Here is a 24,701-nt window from a genome sequence, read left to right as displayed (position 1 = left end):
AGTTGATCGCCAGCAAGGTGGCAGTGGCAAGGATCCCGCAGCTGGCCCTGGTTTTGTGAGGCCTATTGGACCTTTCCAGAAACTCCTCAAAAAGCCAGGATCTCCATGACTGCTTGGAGAGTTCCAGCTCTGTTCTCTTCAGTTAGTCCTGCACTTGCTTCTGACCCCTCTCCTGCACGTGGCAGCAGAGGCAGGGATCGAGAACAGTGCACAGGAGCCCAGCCCTTAGATGGAGCTAAGTTCCCACACTTGATCTTAGCCAAAAAGTGGAGAAACAATTGGAACTGAGTCCCATCTAATGCGTGCAATGCCGCAGAAAGCCTCTTACCAGTGAGCTTCAGCAAACAGCCAGCTCGCTACCACCAGCACAGCGGAGGGCCAGGCAGGAGAGGAGCTGCTAAGATTTGGAGTCTGATTCCGTTTTTAAAGGAGGAGAAGATATACAACCATGTCAGGGAGCACAGGAGAGGTGGCTGGAGGAAGGAACCAGAAGGAACATATTGGGAGAATCGGGACACACTGGGACATTTGGAGACTAGTTGAGGGCTTTGGGAGCAGTGAAAGGAGAAATAGGACCTATTTTTCTTCCCAGGAAAGGAAGCCTCCAATAAGTTAGAGGGGAAATAAGGCTGGAAAGAGATTATTGTCTTCCCTTCATTTTGCTACATGAAAGGAGGGAAAGATTTAGGTGCCGTCAGTGTAAACATCCTAAAATGCCTCTTTACATGAGCAACTCCCCCAACTTATTCTGCTCTCTTTCCTTCCCCTCCTGAACCTCTCCCTCTGGCTCCCTGGAAGAAATTTAGGAGAACAACAAACAGACTAAAAACAGATTTCCCCAGAAAAAGTGCAGGATCTTAATCTGTCACAGGAGGCCCAGAACATCTGGGGGAGGAGTGGCCTGGAGACCCAGCACAATCCAACCCTCCTCTGACTTGCAGACACTTGAGCCCAGCCTTCTGCCGCCCCTTGTCTTCCTTCTGCCTGGTTTCCCTCAGCTTGAGTCATCTTTGCCGTTGACACGCATCCTCTGTCATTATATGCATTGCTCTGCGGTCTGCGTGTGACATGCTGTGTCTCCATGCTGTGTCCTCTACCCTGCCCCATTGCCACACCACCCTCTGATGGAGAATCAAGACCCGTTAGGTCCCATCGGGGCTCTCTGTTCATGTGTCTACCATAGTGAGGACACTCTGTCCGCATTAAAACATAGCACACACGATATCGTCAGGGGTGCCCAACGTAAGTGTGCCTTCTCTCCTGAACTCCTCCGTAGCACTGGGTGCAAGAAAACAGAGCCTGATTGAGTATCCTTTAAACTTTTGACCTAAAATACTTAGGGGGGGAAATATTGTCTAGATCACGCCATTAAAAAAATGGCGGAACGTCATCTATGTCTTGGCAGTTGATTCAGAAATGACTCCCCACCCCCACAATTTGTCTTGTCAGTGTTTCACAATTGTGAAAGCAAAGGTGAGCCACAAGAACATGGTATTTATTTCATGATGTATTTCCATTCAGGATCCCAGTGGTAATCACACTCCTCCTCAGTTGTCTCCATCACTTAGCCAAAGCACTTACACCACTGGTGGCTCCCTAGACGTTCCTCACATTATCATGCAGGGCGATGCAAGGAGGAGAAGAAATGAAAACTACTTTGATGATATTCCCCGATCAAAACTGGAGAGGCAGATGGCCCAGGTAAGGTGTTATAAGCCTCTGTGATGTTTTTGCCTTCCCCCATATCAAGTAATGCATTCTAATATTGAACACTAGCTTACGGTGAGCGGGTGCCTGTTGTCCACCCAGCTGGAATTTTACCATTTTATGCTATGGCTTTCATTCCTTACTTGCTTGAACCAGACTGAAACAGACCTTCCTGGGAATGGAATGTACACACAGACCCTTGCTCTCCATTCTTATGGGAGAAATTGTCCGATCTCGTTGCACCCAGAAAGTCTTTGGGCCAGAGAGGGTCACACCGTGTAAGAATGGAATCATAATGAAAATGAATAATAAAAGTCTGGGTTATAAAATGTAAATCGGTTAGATGACAGAGCCAAAGTTGGAGGGAAGTATTAGCTCTTCATGATGTTGTTAATTTCCTTCCAAGCTAACGTGCTTGTACAGAAAAGTACCCTCTCATATTGTCACCTTGAGGAGTTGAAGGTGATGATGCTGCCTGACACAAAGAACCAAAAAAAGAAACCTTTCCTGTTTGGACCTTTCCAGGGTTTTGGTAGAGATGTCCGTGTCTAGCCTGCCTTCAGATTACTGCTCAGAAACTTGAGTCAGCCATAACCAGACAGCAGAGCTATTCTTAACATGCATTCAGAGGGGCAGCTAGCTCTAGAGTTTCTCTGAGAATTCAAGATTTGAATTTGTTGACAACAACTGGCAGAATCAGTTCTTTTCATCCTCCTCCTAGGTTCAGACCGGTGTGTTAAGAGGCTTCTCTCTGCCTCCCACACCTAAGATGAGAATCTTGAGGTGAAAATTCGACTGTAATTGCTTTGCTTTGCTTGTTAAATATTTTTCTCAACTGTTTGGTGAGATTCTGTTTTGAAAAGCCTTTGGTAAACATTCTGTGCTGCCGCTCATGAAAGAAAAATATGGAGCGAATGTTCTGGAAACCATGGCTATTCTGCCTGCAAATGCCCTGGAGAGAGAGGGTCTGGTATATTGGAACTCCTTTCGGCTCTCTCAATATTGAATTGTTCTCTGGGTTCTTTGTGCAGGGAATGACAATGTTAGGATTATGGACAATCTTTTATTGAAGGGAGATGAAAATGCATGAGATACAAGAAATGAATAATTTTCCCTTTATCTCTTGTTAAGTATTAGCTTTTAATCCTTATTTCTGTTTTCACTGATGTTCTTTTAAAGAATCTGAAAGCTTTTTCCCCAAGTTGTTCAGATAGTTCCTGCTGCTTGTTAGTATTTGTGGATCACATATCTGGTTAAATTTCTCTAATGACAGCATTTCAGAGACATGGTTTGATTTAACTTTGAGCCATGTGGTCTTTATGTACTTTGAGCCATGTGGTCTTTATGTATTAGTACAAACTGGGTCTTTTCTGAACCTTTCCCTTCCCTGGGTGAAGGAGGATCCTTCATTAAAAACCATTAGCTACTTTTGACTCTGCCAGCCTCAAAAACAGAATCACCTATCCGAGATCCTCATATAATCTGTGAAATTTCTGCACAGAGTACAGTTTTTTCAAAGAGGAACTTAATTCCCCATCTGCCTGCGTGTGAACACTTGGGTAATCTCGCACGATTATTCCCTAACTTTCTCTTCTTCGGGAGGTTCATAAGCTAGGGCCGGTATGGAATAGCCCAGATGTTTTTCCTGTCACTCCAGTCAGCAGGCATCCCTTTGAAGAGTGGTCTCACTCTCGAGAAAGTTTAATGAACTTGTATCTGGCCAGGTGAGAGAGGTCCAGAAACAGAAAGAGGCTGAGATAAGTGGGTGGATGGACACAGTGAACCACGGAGGGTCTATGTCTTTTCTTCTCATGGACTGTCTGCAGTGATGGAATGACTGGTGCAGACAAAGGGCACAATCAGCAGCCAGGAGCATATTAGACCTTTCTGAAATCCTGCCATTAAATACAGCACTTTGGCTGCAGAGAAAATAGGAGATGGCACTGCAGGAACCTGATCCACAAGAAAAAAGGATTCTGAGATCGCAACTCTTTCGGTTGGGTTAATTGCAGTTTTTTATTTGTTTCTCTTGAGAATGTTTCCTAGTCTAGAAATGCCAAAAATAGTGGAGAAATGAATGTGTACCTTTTAAAAATTAGTTTCAAAACTTTAACCTGTCAAAATACAAAATACTCAGTGATTTTGTTGTTGAACGATTTTATTTAAGTACTTTTCTACCACTCAGCCACTCAACTAATGCTTTTTCTTATCCTTCCTTTTCTGGTCATCTGCTATAATGATTTTTTAAATCCCTTTGCTTTTTTAACAACCTGTCATATCCACACTAGACCACATTCTTCCCCGAGGTTGTCCTCAGCCAATAACGTTGAGTCTTCCTAAAGATTTGAATGAGAAATTAAAATTTCAGTAAGCAAGGAGCTAGTTACATCACCTTCCAACCAGGAGCTCGGTCCCTGCGGTTCCTCCCTGGAGACTTTCTCCCAAGAGGCTTAGGAAGCATGGGTAAGGCTTGCCTTGCCTGTCTTTTTCCCACAGGACAGTAGTTCATCTTCAGGCTTTCTTACTTAAAGGAAAGGAAAATGCAATTAATAGAAAATCACCAGGCCAGATCCACGTTCCAAGAAACCCCTTTACTCCAAATAGCAGAGGCCTCACCAGAGCAATCTGGAATTCTAGTCATAGGCCAGAAACCTTAAGTTCTTGGTGGTGGCAGTATTTTAGAAGAATGTTGCCTTCTTAAGGTCTGCTCAATAAATGTGTAGAAGTGCTTTCCTTCACTTGGAAAAACCAATGCTTAAAGTTAAATTGAGGTGAATTCAATGTCCCCTCCACTACTAAATTTGTTCATTGGCAAATGATTTTCAAAGGTAACACTAGGGTGATGTTTAATTACTTGTGTTCAACTCGAACCAATATGAAAAACTGTCTTGGAATACAAAAGATTTTAACTATTGTGACTGTTGTTTGCTTTTATTCAGATAGAAGCAATATTCTGGCATCAAATCATGTTAAAGAAATATGTGAGAAACAGAGTTGAGTTCAGTACTAAGAACGTTTTTTAACCCACCGAATGTAATGATATAATCACACCTAAACAATGGGTTTCCATCATGCTGAAAACATTGTTTTCTAGGCTACAGTTCTAAATTGGACTCATTAGCTCAGAAGCTCCATGGTGCTCCCACATTGCCATAGCTCTAATAAATGAATGTCACACTCACATTTGTATAATAACAACTCAGAGCTTTTAAATTTTCAAGTGCTTTCACATCTGTTATCTCCTTTTAGTACAAACGATCTATCCCACACAACTACTCATGTGCGTGTTACACACGGCAGATGAGCTGCTCAGTCCGAGTTCTGTAGAGATGAAAAAGCAAGCGAAAATACGGAAAATAGATCAGAAGGGAGACAACTATTTCCAGTATTTAGGGCCGACTCACAATCTTTGGAAATTTTCTTGAGTGTTATTTAGAAGTCAGAATACTCTTAGGTCCCCAGGTGGCTCAGTCAGTTAAGTGTCTGCCTTTGGCTGAGGTTATGATCCCAGGATCCTGGGATCGAGTCCTGCATTGGGCTTCTTGCTCAGCGGGGAACTTGCTTCTCCCTCTGCCTCTGCCTTGCTCTCTCTTTTTTTTCCTCATAAATAAATAAATATTTTTAAAAGAATACCCTTAAAATGAATAATAAAGGAGAATAACGTAGCTAATAAAGTTTAGGGACCATATTCTCCAAAGTTACAGAGAAAGGAAAAAGAGTTTCCAGATATGAAACTTATCACCATTTATAGAAGGCCTTCATTTACAAAAAATACTCAGGGAAAAATGAAACCTGCTTCTGTTTTCACAAAATAAAAAGGTCTCCTAAGTAATAAGAGAAATGCAAGTCTTTGCACAAATTTTAGCTTGATATTAATGAGGAAAATCCACAGCATAGAAGTCCTTGTGTTTGGAAGGCTCTCATCTAAAAAGAATATCAGTATTGGGGGACAGTTAACCTTATCTGAGGCACGCAAACCCAAGAAATAGATATTATCTGCATTTTGAAGACAAGGAGGCTGGGAAACCACATGACTTGCGTGGTCCGGGTCACACAAGCAGAAAGAAATCAAATCAGAACTTGCCTGGGGGATTATGTAAGGCACTGCGAAGGCTTTGTGCGCATTGCTCCTCAGTCAGTGGAAAGTTGATTCAGCCGGAAGTCTAATGTTTCTTGATCCAAGCAGTATTACTTAATAAGTACAAATGATTCGTTACTTCTTTATTTGAAAGCATTTTACATATTATATGAGTTCTACAAAGATCTGTTCTTTTGATACTGTTAAAAGAGGAGAAATGAAAACAGGGCCAGATAGAAGCCCTGCCCTGGAAGTCCATGTGCTCTATCTTACCTAATCCTCACCATGGAGCATCGTGTACTCAAGCAAGCCCAGGGCGGGAAGGGGTTTGCCTCCTGGCTAGTGTATGGCAGAGCCCGGACTCACGCTCCACCTACCTGACCATAGCCTGGTTTCTCTATGGCTCCTAATACCCTGTGGTGTGTCTTAAATGATATAAATATTTTTACATGATATAAAACATTTTATTTTGTTTTTTTAAGATTTTATTTATTTATGTGACAGAGATCACAAGTAGGCAGAGAGGCAGGCAGAGAGAGAGAAAGGTGGAAGCAGGCTCCCTGCAGAGCAGAGAGCCCCACGTGGGGCTCGATCTCAGGACCCTGGGATCACGCACGACCCGAGCCGAAGGCAGAGGCCCTGACCCACTGAGCCACCCAGGCACCCCGATATAAAACATTTTAATAACAGTTCAACAAATACAGATGTCCCCTATGCTAAAATAGATTACACCTGTGTAGGCACAGCAAACAGAACAAGGATAAAATCACTAGTAGTTTAATGGAAACTTACTGAATCAGCTTTTTTATGTATCATCATAAAACCCTTTAATGCACAATTATAATGATTATTTGTTGAGCCTTTTAGTGCAGACCCCTCTGCACATCTTGGTAGAACTCTGCCCTTCCCCCATGTTTGCGAAAGCTTCGCCCAGAGGTATGGAGCTTACGGTGCATCCAGAGAAGTCCTTTGTTTTCTGCAACCATGGGAAGCTGTTTCCTTAGCAGCTTCTTCCGTTAGAGTTCTGATTTGGTTTCTTTCTGGCTGTGCGACCTGTACCAAGTCATGTGGTTTCTCTGAACTTCAGCTTTGTTTAAAATGTGGACACAGCCTGCCTCTGGGATTTGTGTGTATCAGATAAGATGATTCATGTGAAAGCATATTCTAACCTGTAAGTCACTGTGTTAGTACGTAGATGATATGACTCTCACTTAAGGTATATATCACCTGTCAGTCCCTAATTCAATCATGGTGTTCATCACGGGGCCGGTGAATGCCAAAGATATTAGAAAAGTAAGTGCTCACTCAGATGGTTGTAGCATTCTGTATAGACCGTCTTTTTGTTCCAGTGTTCACCGTACTTCAAATACATATGGACGATGGAATTGGAATTTTGCTCCTTATTATTTTAGTCGCATAAATTTAAAGGCTGCCAAGAAGCCTCTCTCATGATGGAGAAGGGAGTCTGTGCAGTGATCACAAAGCCAGGAGAGGCAGAGGATAGGTGGAATAAGTCTCTACCAATTCAGGCTACAAAAGTATGTAGAACTCCTTAGTCCCCATCACCTGTTTAACGCATCCCCTCACACCCCTCCCCTTGCGAGGAGCATCAGGAGATGGATAGACACGTCCAATTGCTACATTGCACACCTGAAACTAATATGTTAACTAGTGGCATTTAAATAAAAACTTTAAAAAAAAAGTATGTAGCAAATTTAGAGTAATGGCATGTTATTACTATTTTAATGTGGTCTCGTAAAACATTAAGTGAGAAAGAGGGACTACTTTTTCCTTAAGTGAAATTTACAACTTGCTTGAATTTATACAGCCCACAGAATTGGCTAGAGAGGCATGGCTATCCCAAGCCGTGAGGCAAATGCTTAGCCGTCTTTGGGCAAGAAGGAAGATGGTAACTTGTTCTTTCATATTTCCCCTCGGAGAGAAAGTCTTATTTGTAGAAATTTTACCCACTGCTCTGGCATTATGGGTGTTTACAGAATCAGCCTTCAGAAAATAGCACAACTGTGCTCAAGGAACAGCATTTTACAGAAGCGATTTTTCGCCCCCAGAAACAAGGTTTCTTGTTACTGTGTTAACATCGGATTTTTTTAAAATGCTCGTAAGTTAATGGCTAGTTTTTAGTTTAGACCGTTATTGCCTAGCCACTACTCAGAAAGACGCAGCCTGTCCATGACTTCAGAAGTTTCTTCCATGAAGGTTTCAAGAGCGACCCCTAATACTCAAGCGCAGACAGATAATATAAAACCAAAAAAGAAGGTTCAGAATAAACTCAGTAAGCTCTTCCGTCAGGAGCTTCTGATCTGACAGCCTGTCGGGCTGACAAGCTGACGCACCAGTTTCAGAGATAACATGGGATGTTGATGAGAACTGTGCCCCGATTCAAGCCAAGAGCTCTGGACCACCAGCCATCGATTCCCAAAGGCATTGCACCAAGCAGAAGTGGGAAACGTTGCTTTCATAGTTGGAATTTAAACCTGATGTGTGTACACTTCGTTTATTAATGTGGACGGTTAATTGCCTCTTCTCAAAATATACACTGCTCTTTCCCTGTGACAACTTTGCAGAGGGAAATTCCAGTGTGATTAAGTGTCTTTTGGGAAACTTTGAAGTGTCACTATCTATCCTGTGCATCAGGTTTTAAAAAAAAAATCATGGGAAGAAGTAGGAGAATCACTCAGAGGGATTCCTTTTTTAGGTTTTGATGCTCATCTTACAAGTCTGGATTCTTTCATTCTCTGTCAAGTCCATCAGTGAGGCAAATTAGACGACCAGGAGTTTGTTCTGACACATGCCAGTCAGACCTAAACACCTCCATTGATTTTTGCTGGAGAAGCTTTGATGTCTCCAGCTTCTCTCAGTGTCCTGGTACTTAACCAAAGTGAATGTTCCCCATTAAAAACAGACCATGGATTAAAAAAAAAAAATCAGTATAAAACATCCTATTTTCAACTGAATAAATAAGAAATCTGACACTATATAAAAACCCTATTTCGGTGGAATTGACCTTGTGATATTTAGTGGTGCCCTAGGCTTGCTGACAGTGAGTAGCTTATTCACAAGGAGGCCCACTAGGCTATTTTTCCACTTGTTAAATCTTTGGAATGTTTCTCATTATATCCAGTCCAGTTCTTGGGTCCGCAGGTCAGAGTTTTGGTTGTTGTAATCGGACCTTGATAAATTTTCAAGGGTAGGAGAATTCTCTTATTCCCCTTCTCCCTCTTCCTTTTCTTTTTCAAATGTTAAAAAAAGGGAGGGGGCTCATGTCTAGAGGAAATAGGGCTGATTAAGCAGTCCTCTCTCAGTTAATCCCATTTGTAGATGACTGAAGTCATATACCAGTAGGGACTCTTCTAGATACGTGCAAGTAACAAAAATCCGCCTTAGGGTGTCTTAAGTTAAAAAGGGCATGTGTTCGAGTCATTTCACTGCAAAGTTGAGGTGGACCTGGGTCCCAGTGGTCCTGTGATGTCTTGCTCTTTGGCTCTTCCTGTCTCAGCTCTCCTCCCCTCTGGGTTGGCTCTTCTCCCAAAAAGGCTTTCTCTATTATGAGGGAGTTTCAAATCCAATTTCTACTTAACTTGAAACTATAAGAAAGAGGCCTTATTTTTCCAACCGCTCCCCTTAAAGTCCAGGATTGAGTCCCATTTGTTCAGATCAGTCTGTTTTGGATCACTTACCTGTCCAGAGCGAATTACAAAGGAGGTTGTGTGTGTACTGTGTAGTGTGTGTGTGTGGGTGGGTGTGTGTGCGCGCACGCACGTGTATGCGCACGTGCGATTTGATTAGCCAGGCACAGGTCATGTGTCTGAAAGGGGTTTTAGCTCCCTCCTGGTGCACCACACAGATTGAAGGGTGGGAAGGGAGCCCCTCCCAGGGACCGTCAGAGTGCCATGACCAGGGATGGGAATGCAGCAGAAATAGCAAAAGTGGGCCCCTGAACAAATCCGCTCTAACATTCTGAGAATGTCTGATAGAAAATTGTCATATAGGGGCGCCTGGGTGGCTCAGTGGGTTAAAGCCTCTGCCTTTGGCTCAGGTCATGATCCCAGGGTCCTGGGATCGAGCCCCGCATCAGGCTCTCTGTTCGGCGGGAGGCCTGCTTCTCCCTCTCTCTCTCTGCCTGCCTCTCTGCCTACTTGTGATTTCTGTCTAATAAATAAATAAAATCTTTAAAAAAAAAAAAAGAAAGAAAATTGTCATATCACATAAGTACTGATTTCAGTGGTTCATATTTATAATTTGATGAGCTTTTTAAAAATACCGGACCTGAAGCCATGAGATCAGGGTTAAGAATCCCATCTCTGGTATCTCTTACCTCTATAAACTTGAGCAAGCCTTTTTAGCCATTCAGAATCTTAGTTTTCTCTTCCTAAAATGAAATGAATGCCCACCTCACATTATTTTTTGTGAGGCACAAGTAAAGGAGTAGTTGTCAAAGCTATTTTACAAATTCTAAAGCTATATGTTTGGGTTGTTTTATCAGAAAGTATCATTATTTTGAGAAAACTTCTACAGTATGCTTTTTCAACTAACAACTGGGAATAAATGTACTGTGGAGTAAAGCTCATAATACCTAACTGTGTTTTACAAAACTACTTCTATTTTCCAGCTCCTAAGCCCAAACTGATATCTCTCCACTGGTATAGAAACAATAGTTCTTAGGAGTTCGAATACTCCAAGAAGTTTCTATCTGTGTCATAACCCAGTTAACATTGGAGCTCTTTGGAAAGGATTTATGGATGATACCCTTATTTAAATACTTTCAAATACTTGATGAGTTAGCATATATCGAATTCTATCATTATCTTTTATATTTAAACTTTTTTTTCTCCTACAGTGAAGTGTATGTTGGCTATGTAGTAGCAAGGCCTGACTCTTCCTTCATCATTTTAAAATTTCTTATACTGAGCACTCTGTAAATACTTGTTGACCAGATTACTTTACACAAGGTTATAGGCACCACAAAGCCACAGTTTTCTAGGATCCCCAGATTAGACACAAATTGGGATGGTCTCAAATCTTTTAGAAGAACTATCTGGAACAGCCCCTGCTTAGTAGATCTGGTAAGTTAACTGAATGCCATTATTGTCAGAGGCAGTAATGATTCATACAACTTATAATACAACTTATAATGTATAATTAATACAACTCCCAAAGCATGGAGAGTTTATGTTGCTTACCCAAGGCCACACCGATTGTAAGAAGTAGAGGCAGGATTTAGACCCAGGCAGTCAAGCTTCCCACCTGAGCTTTGACTACTGTGTTGATAAACACCTGCACTGTCTCTCTCCAAACTGGGTTTCAGCAGACATGACACATTCTGTAAGTTCTAGAACCCCAAATGTCTCTAGTGCAATGTTTTGAGTCCTGTGACAGATTCTATTAAAACTGTCTAACGTTTTAGGAAAATGCAAGATTAGTTAAGAATTGAACCTCCAAGGTAGCATGGATAAACTTTGTCAAGAAAATCCTTCACTCTTGACATCTGTTTTCTTATTCTTTACAAATCAGGAGTAGCAAACAATTGCTTCATGTAAACAATTATGAAATGGTGCAACCCCTTTTCTGTAGGGGTTTCCAATGAGGTTTGAATGCAACATCACAAAGATTTGCAGTAACTTGTGTTAATGACCAGAAGATTCTTCTGTGCTTCTACTAAAGAAAAGCAGAGAATCTTAGGATGGGAACGGGCTGGAAAATATATCTAGTCCTGTGACATAATGCAGGACTGTTCCTAATACATCCCAAATGGACAGCTACAAGTTTCTGCCTACCCTCATCCCTGGGAAGGTGACCCTGACTTTGTGAAACAGTCCCATCGCTCTGGAAAAATTCTTACATTGAATTGAAATAAGCCTTCCTATATCTATTACATACTTAGCTTAGAAAAATTGAAGAATAAATCTGCTCCGTTTTGCTGAGAACAGTTCTTTAACACTAAAGAGAATTTGATGTCTTCCCCTTACTCTGTTCATCATATGCGGCTCCTTGCCAATATCATTCTGAGAAGTGGGATATACATCCCACAGCATCCTGAATCCCCAGCTCTGGGCACATCTGCTTTGTTGATGTTCATACTTGACCTCCATAACATCTGTTAACTCCTACTGAGCTTTTCTTCGTGAAAATGTCCCAGCTTTTACCAATGGCCATGAGCCATGCCTCCAACCTCAGCCCTCAGCCTTGGGGTGTGTGTGTGTGTGTGTGTGTGTGTGTGTTTAACCTTAATGCAGGATTTTACATTTACATTATTCCTTTCCAGAATAAAGTTTTATCCAGTTGTTTGCCCAATAATCCTAGGCTATCAATGTCTTGTTAAAGCTTGGCCAACACTCAGTGTATCAGTGATCCTCCCCAAATATGACATGTGCTAATTTAAAACGCTTACTTCAAACAAGGATACCTTTCAAGTAATTTCCCCAATGCGGTGATTTCAGTGTTGAACAGACAGAACCGAGGAAAAAACTGCAGTCTTCTACCAGAGACCTCTTAGGTCAGCATCATGTAAGATCATCACTCAACTAGACCTCATTTTTCCATATTTTCCACATGAATAACATGGAGAAGTTGTGGGGTCTCAACGTCGGTGAATGAATGGCCTTGTCCAACACCTCTCTTTTGACCAGAGGCAGGAAACAGTGTTGAATGTCTAGCTAAAAAATGGGCTTAAATAAAGAAAATGACAGCCTCAGTTTGCAAGAAAGGAACATAATGTATAAAAAAGATGTTACATAAGTGACTCTTAATCTCACAAAACAAACTGAGGGTTGATGGGGGGAGGGGGGTTGGGAGAGGGGGGGTGGGGTTATGGACATTGGGGAGGGTATGTGCTATGGTGAGTGCTGTGAAGTGTGTAAACCTGGCGATTCACAGACCTGTACCCCTGGGGATAAAAATATATGTTTAAAAAAATAATTTAAATTTAAAAAAAAAAATGTTACAGGCAAAGAACAGTATTACTCTGCAAAAGCCGGTTTCTTTGCAGCAATCCATGTTATGATAAAAAAAAAAAAGCTGATCACTGCTTTTCTGAATGAGTTATTAATATTTCTGCTTCTTAGTTGTTCTGAAAAAAATGCATCAGTAACGGTGGCATCCAAAGTTGGAGGTAGAACCAGTAAAACAGCCGATATTGCAATAAATAGCATGATCCCGATTGACTACAGTTCCTTGTAACATGCCGAGAAACTGGGGAGCTCTACATTGCGATCTCAATTGCATAGTGTTCTTTTTTCTCTCTGCTTTCGCTTTTCTGAAGAGATCTCATAAATAATTGTGTATTGTCATTTAGGGCTACAACTGTCATATTAGGGAATGCAAGCTATATATGATCTCTGCAAATGAATAACAGAAATCACCTCGCCTGTACGTTCTTTCCTACTTTGGTAGCTGAGGGCTTATTTTATGTGCTGTCAGCACTAGAATCTGTTAACAAGAACGGTAGGGAGGAAGGAGGGAGGGAGGGAGGGAAAGAGAGAAACCTGTAAATTTGGGCAAGCAACAGGAATTTATCACCCAAATCTGTATCATGCCGATGGACTTAGGATGGGACCAGAAGTGGTATTTAGTTCTTCCCACTTTTGCCAGATTGATGAATGCTGATGCCAGTGGGTCACCCACAGAGAACCCAGAGAGAATGGCCTGACATTTCACTTCCAGGGGAAGGTCACGATCACAAAGGTTTGATAGGATTGCTCTTCGGGAAGGTGGAGAAATGATGGGAAACAGCATTTTCTTGAGTCCAGCATTCCCTGCAAATGAAATAGTGGGCCTGAAATATTTTTTTTTTAAAAAGGGTCAGTGGCAAACATATAAATACATAGAAATTTAAACAAAACTTTAAAAACCCTCAACTTGAGACATTCGAGTGTAGTTGAAAAGAAGAATCCCATACAATCGTTTGAGGGCTGTGTTCGAATCGCATAGCTCACAGGAGGGGAGTGGAGGGTCATTACTGAATCCATGTCAGGGAGATGGAAGTGATCTGAGGCTGGCCCACGGCCCCTGGGCAACTCAGAGAAACCAAGGGTTTTGATTTTCTGATTTCCAGGCAGCATTTCCGTTAGTGCCCGTGGAAGCCCCATAGGCTGCGGGGCTGTCGCTGCTGGAAGAAAAGATGCAGAGGTGTGGGGTGCATTAATCCTTGCCCGAGTCTCTTTGACTCCATCTTTTTGACAGATCTCATTTTAGTCTCTGCTCAAGGAGCTGCTGAGTCCACTGGCTGCTGACTGAGCCTTCTTTTGTTAGGGTGCCCTTTCTTCTTTTGCCTTTGAAGCTGTTTTGTTCACTCTTCAAGTTTGTTTTTGTTTTATTTTAGAAGCGCTGTCATCCAAGAGAAGGCATGGACTTCATTATACCTTTAGCTCTCACCCTGAACCTTTCCTATTTCTTGTCGGATTCTTTCTGGTCAATTTTCAAACACCCCGAAGTGTGAAAGAATCACGACAAATATAAGGGAGAAACAGAGAAAAAGACAATTTTTTCCAGGGCTAGAACAAGGCAGAAAATTTCATCTCTGGTAGAATCTGACTGGAGGGCTCTATTCATACACATTTCTTTATTAAACTAGCCTACACAGTGTTGGCAGACTCCTGGAAGGTTTTCAGAACCTAATTGGTGTTGGCGAGTCAATGGAGCTCTTGTCAGCTTGCTCCCTTCCAAGACCCATCATGAGCCTCATCAGCCTCTGAATCCCAGTTTACTACTGGTCCTGATGGTGGAAAAGGGATTGTGTCCATAACAATGTGCATTCCATAGACAGTCACTTTGTGACCCACGCCTTGTGCTCAAAAGTTGCAGTAACTATCTTGGAATCATGTCATGGTGCCAGGTAGACAGATTCCTATACTCTAAACTTTTTTTGAATGTTCAATTTCTGCTTGAAAGAATACTCCTTTTACAATGTGGAAAATATAGACTGAATTTGGACATAATATGCTGGATGCTCAGGGAAGGCTTCTCTGAGAAGGTGACATTGGAGTAGATCCTGCAAGAAATGGGGGAGCTAGTCTCGCAGTAGCTGGAGGAAGAGCATTTCAGGCAGAAGGGGAGACAAATGCAGAGGCTTGAAGCGGGAATGTGCACTGCTATCCAGAACCAAGTAAACAAGAAGAAGAGTAGGAGAGGCGGATAGAGAGATGAGGCCAGGGCTGGGTGCTGGCAGATGGAGATGCTCAAAGGCCATCCTCATTAGGACTGTGGATCTTCCAGTGAGTTCAGTGGAGCAGAGTGCCATGATGCAGCTTTCATTTCAAACAGATCATGTTGGCTGTTGTATTGAGAAAAAGCACTAAGGGGATGAGGATGAAAGCAACAAGACCAGTTTGCAAGCTAATGGAATAATCCAAGTGAGAAAAGGTAGTGGCTTGGAACAGGCAGTGATAGGAGGGTGAGAAGACTTTAGAAGTAGATTCCACAGGATTTGGTGCTAGACTGGATGAGAAATGTGAGCAAAAGGATATGGCTCCAACTGGAAGAAGGGGGTTGCTGTTTGCTGAGACAAGGATTATGGAGAAGGTGAGGTAAACAGGAGCTCGGTTTGGGCATTTACTTTACGGTTAAGATGCCTGTTAATCATCAAAGTAGAGCAGCATCAGGAGGACAGCTGGGTATCTGAGTGTGGAGCTCAGCGGAGAGGTCTAGACTGGAGATGCGAATGTGAGAGTCAGGACTGGATAACACCACCTAGTGTAGCCAGAGAAGGCAAAGGATCAAGACTGATGCTCCAGGGATGGGAAGATGACCATTTACAGAAACCAGCAAAGGAGGCCAAGAAATGGAAGGAGTGATCAAGTGTCAGATGTCAAGGAAAATGAAATGTCAGATTTGGCAGAGTGGAGGGTATAGAGAAAAACGGTTTCTGTAGAATGGGCTCAAGTGAGGACAGGAAAAGGGAACATGGAGAAAACACAGGCACCTCTTGGGGCATTTTACTTCTTAAAAAAGAACAGAAATTGAATAGGAGCTCAAGAAGGATATTGGGTCAAGGGAAGGAGTCTGTTTGCTTTTATTAGAAGATGTTATAGCCCTGTTTGAGAATGCTCCAGCAAAGAGGGGGAAATGGATGAGTAAGAAAAGGGAATATGTCATAAACTACTGGACTGCTACCAGTTGAGTAGACAAAAAGCCTTCCTTCAGGAAGAAAACCTTGAAGATAAGTACTACGCTTTACATTTTGTCATTAGATTGGAATGCAGATGTGTTGTATTTTCTGAACTAAATTCCTGGTAACCTGAGGTACATGATGGTGACAAGAATGAGACATGTGGGGCGCCTGGGTGGCTCAGTGGGTTAGGGCCGCTGCCTTCGGCTCAGGTCATGGTCCCAGGGTCCTGGGATCGAGCCCCGCATCGGGCTCTCTGCTCTGCAGGGAGCCTGCTTCCTCCTCTCTCTCTCTCTCTGCCTGCCTCTCTGCCTACTTGGGATCTCTCTCTGTCAAATAAATAAATAAAATCTTTAAAAAAAAAAAAAAAGAATGAGACATGTGTTGTATTTTAAGAAAACATTTCCAGAGCCAGGAGAAACATAACATAATATGCCTTTGCTTCATCAAAGAAATCCACATTCAATTATTGACTATATCTCAGTTATAAGACTACTCTATCTTTCCTTAATCCCCATTTATTTGGATTTCATGGTAATTCAGGTTGAGGTAAACTAAGTTGGCCTGAGAAATAAGCAAATGAAACTTGCAGAGGGATGTTTAACATCCTTTTATAGAATTGTTTCCAAGCTCAGTACAAGCAGGCCTTTAACGCATAGGTATACTAATTACAAATATTCCTTCTCCCTTCAACAAAGTGAGAAACCCTGTGTCAGCCTGTATCAGGAAAAATGAGAACCATTCTAACAAGAACTCTTCAAGGTTCATTTCTGGTGCATTCACCAGAAATGTGTCAGCAGTGATGTCATTGACTAAAAAAGCCCAAGTGGCGAGAAGCACGAACCAACTACAAATGATAATGAATAGTAGTAATTAATGTTCCAGTCCTGCTTTACTCTTTGTCAAGAAACTCTGAACACATTCTACAGTTCCAGTGATTTAGTAAAACACGCTTGATGGCCTTCTGTGTTCTAGGTGCTAGAAATTTAGCTTTAAAAAAATTCCCTCTCTCATGCAACTTACCATGAGCTGCAGAACAACCTGGCAAAATAAATAGGTTAAGTACTATTATTATTATTTACAGATGAAGACACTCTAAAGCTCAATTAAAACTTAGATTTAAATCACTGCTGTTCTAGGAATATGGGTTCCCAGTGAAATCACCATTTTTTTCTTTCCCAGAACCATTCAGAACTCAGCACTTCAATACAAGTTGTACTGTGAAATATTATCTTCATAAATATAATGAAAATCTGTGATGGAAACTCTTTTGCATTAAAAAAAAGCCTCATTCCAAAACTCAGTCTAATAACCATGTGTCTAGAAGTAGAGACATTTTATCTTATGAAGACGCCAGTTATAGCTAATCTACCTAGAGTAACTGCTCTTTGAGCCTGATAAATTATTTATTGCCAGCAGAATTACTGTGATATCTGAAATGTATCAGCATTTTCTTCAGCGACCTCCACAACTAAAACACAATTAACTGCCTTTTTTTCCCAACTCTTTTTAAAAAATCTGACTTTTTACCCTTTGTATTGAGTCAGTTAATTGTTGGAACTTATAGAAGTTTTACTTTTTTATAAGTTTAAGACGTAGCTCATAAATGAAAATAATTATTATAACATCTTTCAAATGTATAAAAGTCACATACAAACTCTGTTCAGTGTATGTGACCAGAGGTAGAGTTTTTTTCTTCATTGAGAAAAAATTTTATGTGAATTTAAAAAAATAAACTAAGTGATGCATGAGACCCTCTCTTCCCTTTTTAACTCTCTGGTAACTTTCTCTGACCGTTGGAAGATAATACTCGTGTAATAAGACATTAAGTGGGAAATTTCCTGTAGGAACTAAGTACTGAACATTCTCAAGAGAAAGTTGCCCATAATGGAGACAGCTACCCTCTTCATGATTGACCAGGAGGTGGTGAGCCCAGTCACCGTCAGCTGCCTGTGTGAATAGGCAGAAGATTGGTGTTGGGGAAGGACAGAGACCTAAGCCACTGAGGAGAGGGCACAGGAGGAGACAGGTGTCCCCATGCACTCAGAGCCTGGTGGGAAGATCTCTAAGAGGAAGGGCCATGCAGAGTGGGGGAAACTGCCAGAAGAGGAAACTGGCATCTCATTCCACAGTCGGACTTCTAATAGGCAGATGCACCAACTTGAGCTGAAGAAGAGAGAACTGGAGGGTCATGTCCTGGCAGAGAAGGGAGTGGTCACAGAGCAGTCTGCCCTACACGGCCAGGCCGTATGTATGTGTGATGCGGGTGGGCGTGCCAGGAGGAGGCTGGCTTATACCCTCTCTCCTGTGTCCTATCCAGTGGGTGAGCATGGGCGTTAGGAGGGCTGAGTAGAGTTTGGAAGAACTCAAGCTGGAGACATATTTTTCACATCAGGAATCGTGCAGTGGGGACCCCATCTCCTTCCCCAGAAGAGGCCTCCAAAGATCTTACACAGAAACACAGTAGAACCTGTATAGGACGGGATGATTACACCTGCTACAAGAGGACATCAGAGGCCATATTAGCATTATTCTGAGAAGCAGTACAAGCCGTCAGAGAATTCAGCCATAGCTGAATAAGAAAAGAGGCCCTTGTCCTTCTCCAGTACTCCCCTCCCCAACAAAGGGCATGAAAGAGGTAGAGCTTGGGGTGGGGGGTATCCACAATTGACCATACCACCCCACTCCTCCCTACTCCTAGTGGAAGAAGGAGGGAGAGGACCAAGTACAAATCAAGCCTCCATGGGTTTTTTAAGTCTCAAGCCTGACCTGTGGTGAGGGAAAGCAAGGTCTAAATCAGGTGATACTGGGTTTGTTTTTTACAAAATGGATTCTTAGTGACTCAAAGTGACCAGAAAATTATGGGGTCTGCCCCAACTGTCAAGTGGCCTGGTGCCCATCAGGGAGGGGAGACTGGGCTGGCGCTCCTTCCCAGCCATCGCAGACTGACATGTTGTGACACTCCCCTGTGTCACCTGAGCAAGCCACTTCTGAATGTCAGTGTCTTCATCTGTCAAATGACAAGTGGTTCCTGGGGTAGTTACTTCTAGCATTAAAAGTCTGTGGACGTTGGGGTTCCTAGGTATCTCAGTCGCCTCAGCAGCCGACTCTTGCTTTTTGGCTCAGGTCATGATCTCAGGCTGGTGAGATTGAGACCCACATTGGGCTCCGCACTCAGTGGGGAATGTGCTTGAGATTTTCTCTCCCTTTCCCGCTGTAAACACCCCCCCACCCACCCACTCTCCCTCTCTCTTGTCTCTCTCCCTCTCAGGTGAATAACTACTTTTTTTTTTTTTTAAGTCTGTGAAAGTTGTGAAACAATGAGCTCAGAAATGTGGATGAGAGTACTGAGAAGGTGAGGGGTATCCTCCTGCTGCATGCCCATTTGTGCCAGTTAAGATGGTAATCCCACCAAAGCATGGAGTTCATATATATATTTTTTAAATTATTTATTTATTTGACAGAGATCACAAGTAGGCAGAGAGACAGGCAGAGAGAGAGGAAGGGAAGCAGGCTCCCTGCTGAGCAGAGAGCCCGATGCGGGGCTCGATCCCAGGACTCTGGGATCATGACCTGAGCCGAAGGCAGAGGCTTTAACCCACTGAGCCACCCAGGCGCCCCTGGAGTTTATATATTTAAATCAGATGCCAGCTATTGTAGATGTGGCTGGGGATTTAATGGGCACAAGATTTAACCTGCTAGAGATTGAATTTTTGAAAGGTAGGAAGAGGAAGATTCCCTGTGGAGAGAATACCTGGAAGTCTAGAGAAGGAGCTGAGTAGCAGAGCCAGTTTAAGTGGGAGGTGGTTGCATTTGCCTTCGGTCAGACCCCAGGGATCTTATTTCCTTAACGGGATGCCAATTACCTAACAATCTGTCCCCAGCAAGCCATCCAGATGACAGAAGAGATGGAAAGCAAAGATGTCTGGGGCGGGGGTGGGGAGGGGATGCCACTGTCACTGGACAGAGAGATGTTAAGTTTCTGGCGAGCATTTCTGGGAGGGTGAAGGTAGGGATAACATTTAGACAGGGATAAGTTTCTTTTCCATAATTCATTTGCTGATGCGATTGTTCTTTACCGGGCTTCTAAACCATATTGTGGTTATGTTCTTATCTCCTTCCGGCATGATCTTTGTACGGCCTACTTGTGAATTCTGGGGATGTTCACAGTGCTTACTGAGTAAGTTTAGGCATGCTGCCATTCTCTGTGATTCAATTTCATGGTGTCTTTTAGAATGATGGAATTCAGGAAAAGAACTCTGTAAAGATCAAGCCAGGAGCCTCTTCGGTTTATTTGGTGGTTTCTGCTTTAACTCCCGGGAGGAGGGCCTAGCTTGGCATTTGGTTCTAAACAAGAAAACACGATTGCCTTTTAATAATTGTTAATTCTTAGCTTGTTAATGGTGTGGTGGAGAGTCGGAATGATGGAGCTGACTCATTGTAGGCTCCCAGTGCTGTTCCCCAAAGTGTCTGCTTCAGTAACAGACCGTGGCTTCCTGACCCCAACCCCTCCCTGCCTAGTATCCTTCCTGCTAGTATCCTGCTCCCCCACCACACCCCTCCACTGCTGAGTGGCCAGCTGATGCTTCCCCCTCTCCCTTGTCAACCGCCCTTGAGAACTCTGGAGGGAGAAGGATCTTCTAGGTTTATTAAATGGAGCAATGACTGAGTCAGGAAAGTCATTTTACTGCATTGTTTGCTTTTGGTCACTGAAGATAAGAAAACAAAAATATTTATTCTGCTCTAAAGGTTTTTTCCCATCTTTCTTGAACTCCGTGAAAATATTTATCCTCTGAAATGAATTATGTGAAAAGGGAAGGTATTTCCGTTGTCTTTGGCAAATGTAAAACACAATTTGTTTTTTCCGAGATGTGAACTTACTGGTAATCTCCCTTGATATAAAACTAATGCCTAAATGGTCTTTTTTCTTTCCCAGCCAACCCAAAATGCTTTTAAGCAAAAGAATATGTTGGAAGCCAATTATTAAACCTGGGCAACCTAAAACATTTTTTGAGTGTGTGTGTGTGTGTGTGTGTGTGTGTTTAAGAAATGTGATTCTTTGCTTTTTATTATTTTCCTCCTTCCCTTCCTTGATGCTACCTTGGTAGCTGCCATGTTCTAAATATTGACAAGATGAGATAGTTTTCTGTTTATATCAGCAGTCGTCTGTCTGTGAGATATGGACGAATCAGAACGCTGGATTTCCTTTCTCAGCCATCCATCAGGTTCATAATGTAAGGTTACAAACGGTTATTTTCTTTCCTGAACTTGCACTGTGTAATGTGTTGCAAAGTGTTGTCAGTAGCTGCAGGTACTGTGTCCTGGCAATGCAGACACTCTGTGCTGTCTCACGACTCCTGAGAGCTTGTCTCTGATACCTCATTCACTGTGCCTTGTGACCAGTTGATGTGCAAACATTGTCCTAAAATGAGAAACATACCTGGTTTTTAAAGTCTGCAGTTAAAATCTGTCCCATGTGAGTTTTGGCTTTCATCCCAGGTGTCTGTGTTAACTTGCTTTTACAGGAAGAAGGAAAAGGGTAAATTGATATATATATACACACACACACATATATATCAGTGTTAGTCTTCCGCATCTCGTACTTCCCCATGTCCATGGGCTAGTCAACCCATTGTGTCCAAAAGTTCTCAAAGGTTCATGTGCTTCAGTTGTGAGAAATATTTGAGTCTGATTTGCATGATATTCTGTATACATTTATGCAAGCGTGGGAGTACTTTGGCCAGGAGAGACACTGTTAGAGCTACAAAGTGGTTCTCAGCCTTTTTCCATCGGACAATACTGAATTGATCTTTGGAATGTGTGGGAAATCGTGACCCATTTTACTCTGAGCTGCATGATATTCAAATATTCACAGCTTACCTCTGCATACTTTAAAAAAAAAAAGCAGTTTTGTTTGGGAAATAGACATTTTAACATTTGGTCTTTTCTGTTTTGAATTTTAAAATACAGTCTTATTTTCATATCCTGTTAAATTTTTCGCATCGGATAGCCTGCTGTCCGAGAGGTTAAGACATTTGGTTGAGAATCACTAAACAGAGCTCTCAGGGTGGCATGTGCAGGGCCTCCCTTTGGGGTGCCACGCTAGGCACACCCCTCCCCGTGCATGGGACTTCTGGCTCTTGGGCTCATGGGGTCTGTACGTTGCCTGGTACCGATGCTCCAGTGACCCAGCAGTCCCTCCCGAACCCATAAATGCTAACCAGTGCTTTTTCATGTTGAGAAGTGGCCATCTCTGCTCTTTATCATCCAAAGGAACAAATTTAGTATAACCAGCTGCATTTGACCAAACTAGCACTCTTGATTCTGGAAGATTTTCAAAAGACCTGCTGCAGCCTCCTGCTTCCGTGTGTGTGTGTGTGAATGTTTGTAGGAGGCCCTTCCTTACATTCACATCCAAACCCATGTCTACATATTTATAAGCATTCAGCTCTCGGGAACATTCTTCAAAGCCTCAGAGATAACAGAAAATAAATGTTTTCACCTGTACCTTATGGATGTTTGGGTAGCTCACCTCTGATCGATATTTGTCAGAATCCTTCAAAGTGAAGCCTTAACCTAACAATCGTCATTTAAGATCATTTTCGTTTTTCATTAAGTGTTCTAGAGAAATAGAGAATGTTTGTTAATATTCAGATCTAAATTTATAAGCAGGTAGGTGGAAACAGTTCCTAGTAGAAAAGATTTAAAAGCTACTATTTAAAAAAAAAATCAATTAAATCCTAATTTTAAAAAAAAATTCAGAACAAGACTTGAAAAATACCATACCTTTCTGTTCATGTTAGGAAGCTAAGTCATAACTCTGGCTTTTAATTATTTACTGATATCCTTAGGAAATGTTTTTCTCAAGAAGAAAATAAGATTACAGACGATGTTCCCTTCATATGCACAGAGGATAGAGAGTATGTAGTATCTTCAGTTTCCATGTTTGGAGGAGAGAACTCTGCAATACGGTGTTTTTCCATTAGCCTTATGTCTCTGGTGCATTTGAACCAGAAGTCATACATCTGTAACACCTTTGGAATAAAGCAAAGTTGAAAAGCTGCATTTTAGTCTCCACCATCCAACAAAAATCTATCTGCAGGCTTTTGTGAATTTTTTCCTGGGTCACAACTAAATTCAGTTAATGATTTTATACTTTTCAGTTGGCGGGATAAAAGACGTTTGATTTAATTACATCATGTTAAGTATGGCCCTACCGTAGCCCTTCACACTCCGCCAGACTGTGCACGCCGAGTTGGCAGTTGGTAAATACCTGTTCAACAGAATCAATTTTCCACTTATAGCTCTAATCTCAAATTATGTTTTTTCTCTATATTCACAGTTTAATTTTTATTTGAGCTGGAAAGGATTCTTCATGATGTCCATTTTCCTTTGTTTCATTGATAATATCCTACAGGAAATACATACATACATACCAAGTAGATGAGGTTTTAAGCCATGACCAAATTCTTAGAATATTAAAATCATTCAATACATGAACATAAAGGAAAGTTTTAAGTATTTTAAGCTCTAAAAAAGTAGCCTGGAGACATTTAGTAAGAGTGTCTTGAATCATTGAATTTCTCTTCTATAATTACTTAAGCCTTTTAAAGAGTACTGCCAGTCAGTAAATAATTTAAAATAGAATTTTACCCCAATTTTTTCCTGTTTTGTTATTCTACTTAAATATAATTGCATCTCTGTTCCCTAAGTTTAAATCTACTATTCGTCGAGGGTAAGGTTTGATTATAAACCTTCTTTGAGGCAAAAGACGTTTTAGGTCTGTTTGATTTTTTTCGTATTTAACACGTTTTTTAAAACTGGGAAATTATTAAATTAATTTTATTAACTTACCTGGAGAATTACTTTTATTAATTTACCTGAGGAAATGCAGGTACCATCTTGATATGAGTGTACTATTTTACAAGACCTAACAATGGGCCTCCCCATTTGAAATTATTGTATAGCTGAGGTGGAAACCCTAATTTGCTTTTCGGTTTCTTTCACTGGTCCCTACCCTGTACCACCCTACCCGCTTCCTCCATAGTTCATTCCTGGTGCCGTCCAGTGTCCAGAACGGACATTATTCTCTCCAATCTTTTTTTTCTTTTACTGTCCGTGGACCAGTTGAAGCTATAACCCAAGGCCCAGTCGATACCTCCTGCTGGCAGTAGTATCACCAAATCCATCCGCTCTCAGAAAGCTAACTCCAGAGGGAAGACTGAACACGTGCAAGTGGTGCCTTATAAATATTCTTCGGTCTAAAGTGAAACACAGTAATAATAAGCTGACAAACTTCCAGGAAGCAAGAACATTTATGTTTTTTGTAACTTCAATCTTAAGAACACTGTTTACGCCTTTGAAAATGAACATCTGGAAATAGGCCCTACATATGACAAAACTCAGTTTTTATTCCAGAAAGATAGATCCAGTCCCTATATAGAGAATTTTAAAATATTTGGACCAGAGTAATGTTTCAAGGCCACAAAGAACATAAAGGAGGGATTGTATTTCTCTTCCGCATAATTCCCTCCCCTCCCCCATAGCATGTAGGAAGGCCCTGTCAGATCACTCTGAATTCAAAGCAGGTGGCTTGTGATTTCAGGACAAAGTGGAGTCCCAGAGAGCAGATGATGGCCCTGCCTAAACTGAGTTTATTGGATGTGCCACCCGTTTTTCAAGTGGTTATCAAATAAGAGGTCGGGATGATTTCCAGACTGAGGTGCTATGTGCTGGGGCTCGTTCTTCCCAAAATGTCTGCTACAACTTACGTAGATGGTGTGAATATTGGGA

At 41.9% G+C, this 24,701-nt stretch overlaps 1 protein-coding gene across 19 annotated transcripts in view; it reads left to right on the top strand.

Moving 5' to 3' along the window:
• The window catches only part of ANKS1B (ankyrin repeat and sterile alpha motif domain containing 1B), a 1,143,054-nt gene that overhangs the window by 1,059,528 nt on the left and 58,825 nt on the right, over positions 1 to 24,701 (top strand). For 6 of the 19 annotated variants that reach the window (XM_047741066.1, XM_047741063.1, XM_047741071.1 and 3 more), the window contains 2 exons: positions 1,522 to 1,701; positions 21,068 to 21,142. The exons of 4 other annotated variants lie outside the window; for them this stretch is intronic. In XM_047741066.1, the coding sequence (XP_047597022.1) occupies positions 1,522 to 1,701; positions 21,068 to 21,142 (255 nt within the window). The remainder of the gene's footprint in view (positions 1 to 1,521; positions 1,702 to 21,067; positions 21,143 to 24,701) is intronic. 9 more of the 19 variants (XM_047741072.1, XM_047741069.1, XM_047741068.1 and 6 more) reach the window with 3 other exon arrangements.

This window comes from Lutra lutra, chromosome 8 (genome assembly GCF_902655055.1).
Source record: "Lutra lutra chromosome 8, mLutLut1.2, whole genome shotgun sequence".
Lineage (NCBI taxonomy): Eukaryota > Metazoa > Chordata > Mammalia > Carnivora > Mustelidae > Lutra > Lutra lutra.
Note: the sequence above shows the minus strand (reverse complement) of the source record. Positions and strands in the feature narration are given on the sequence as shown.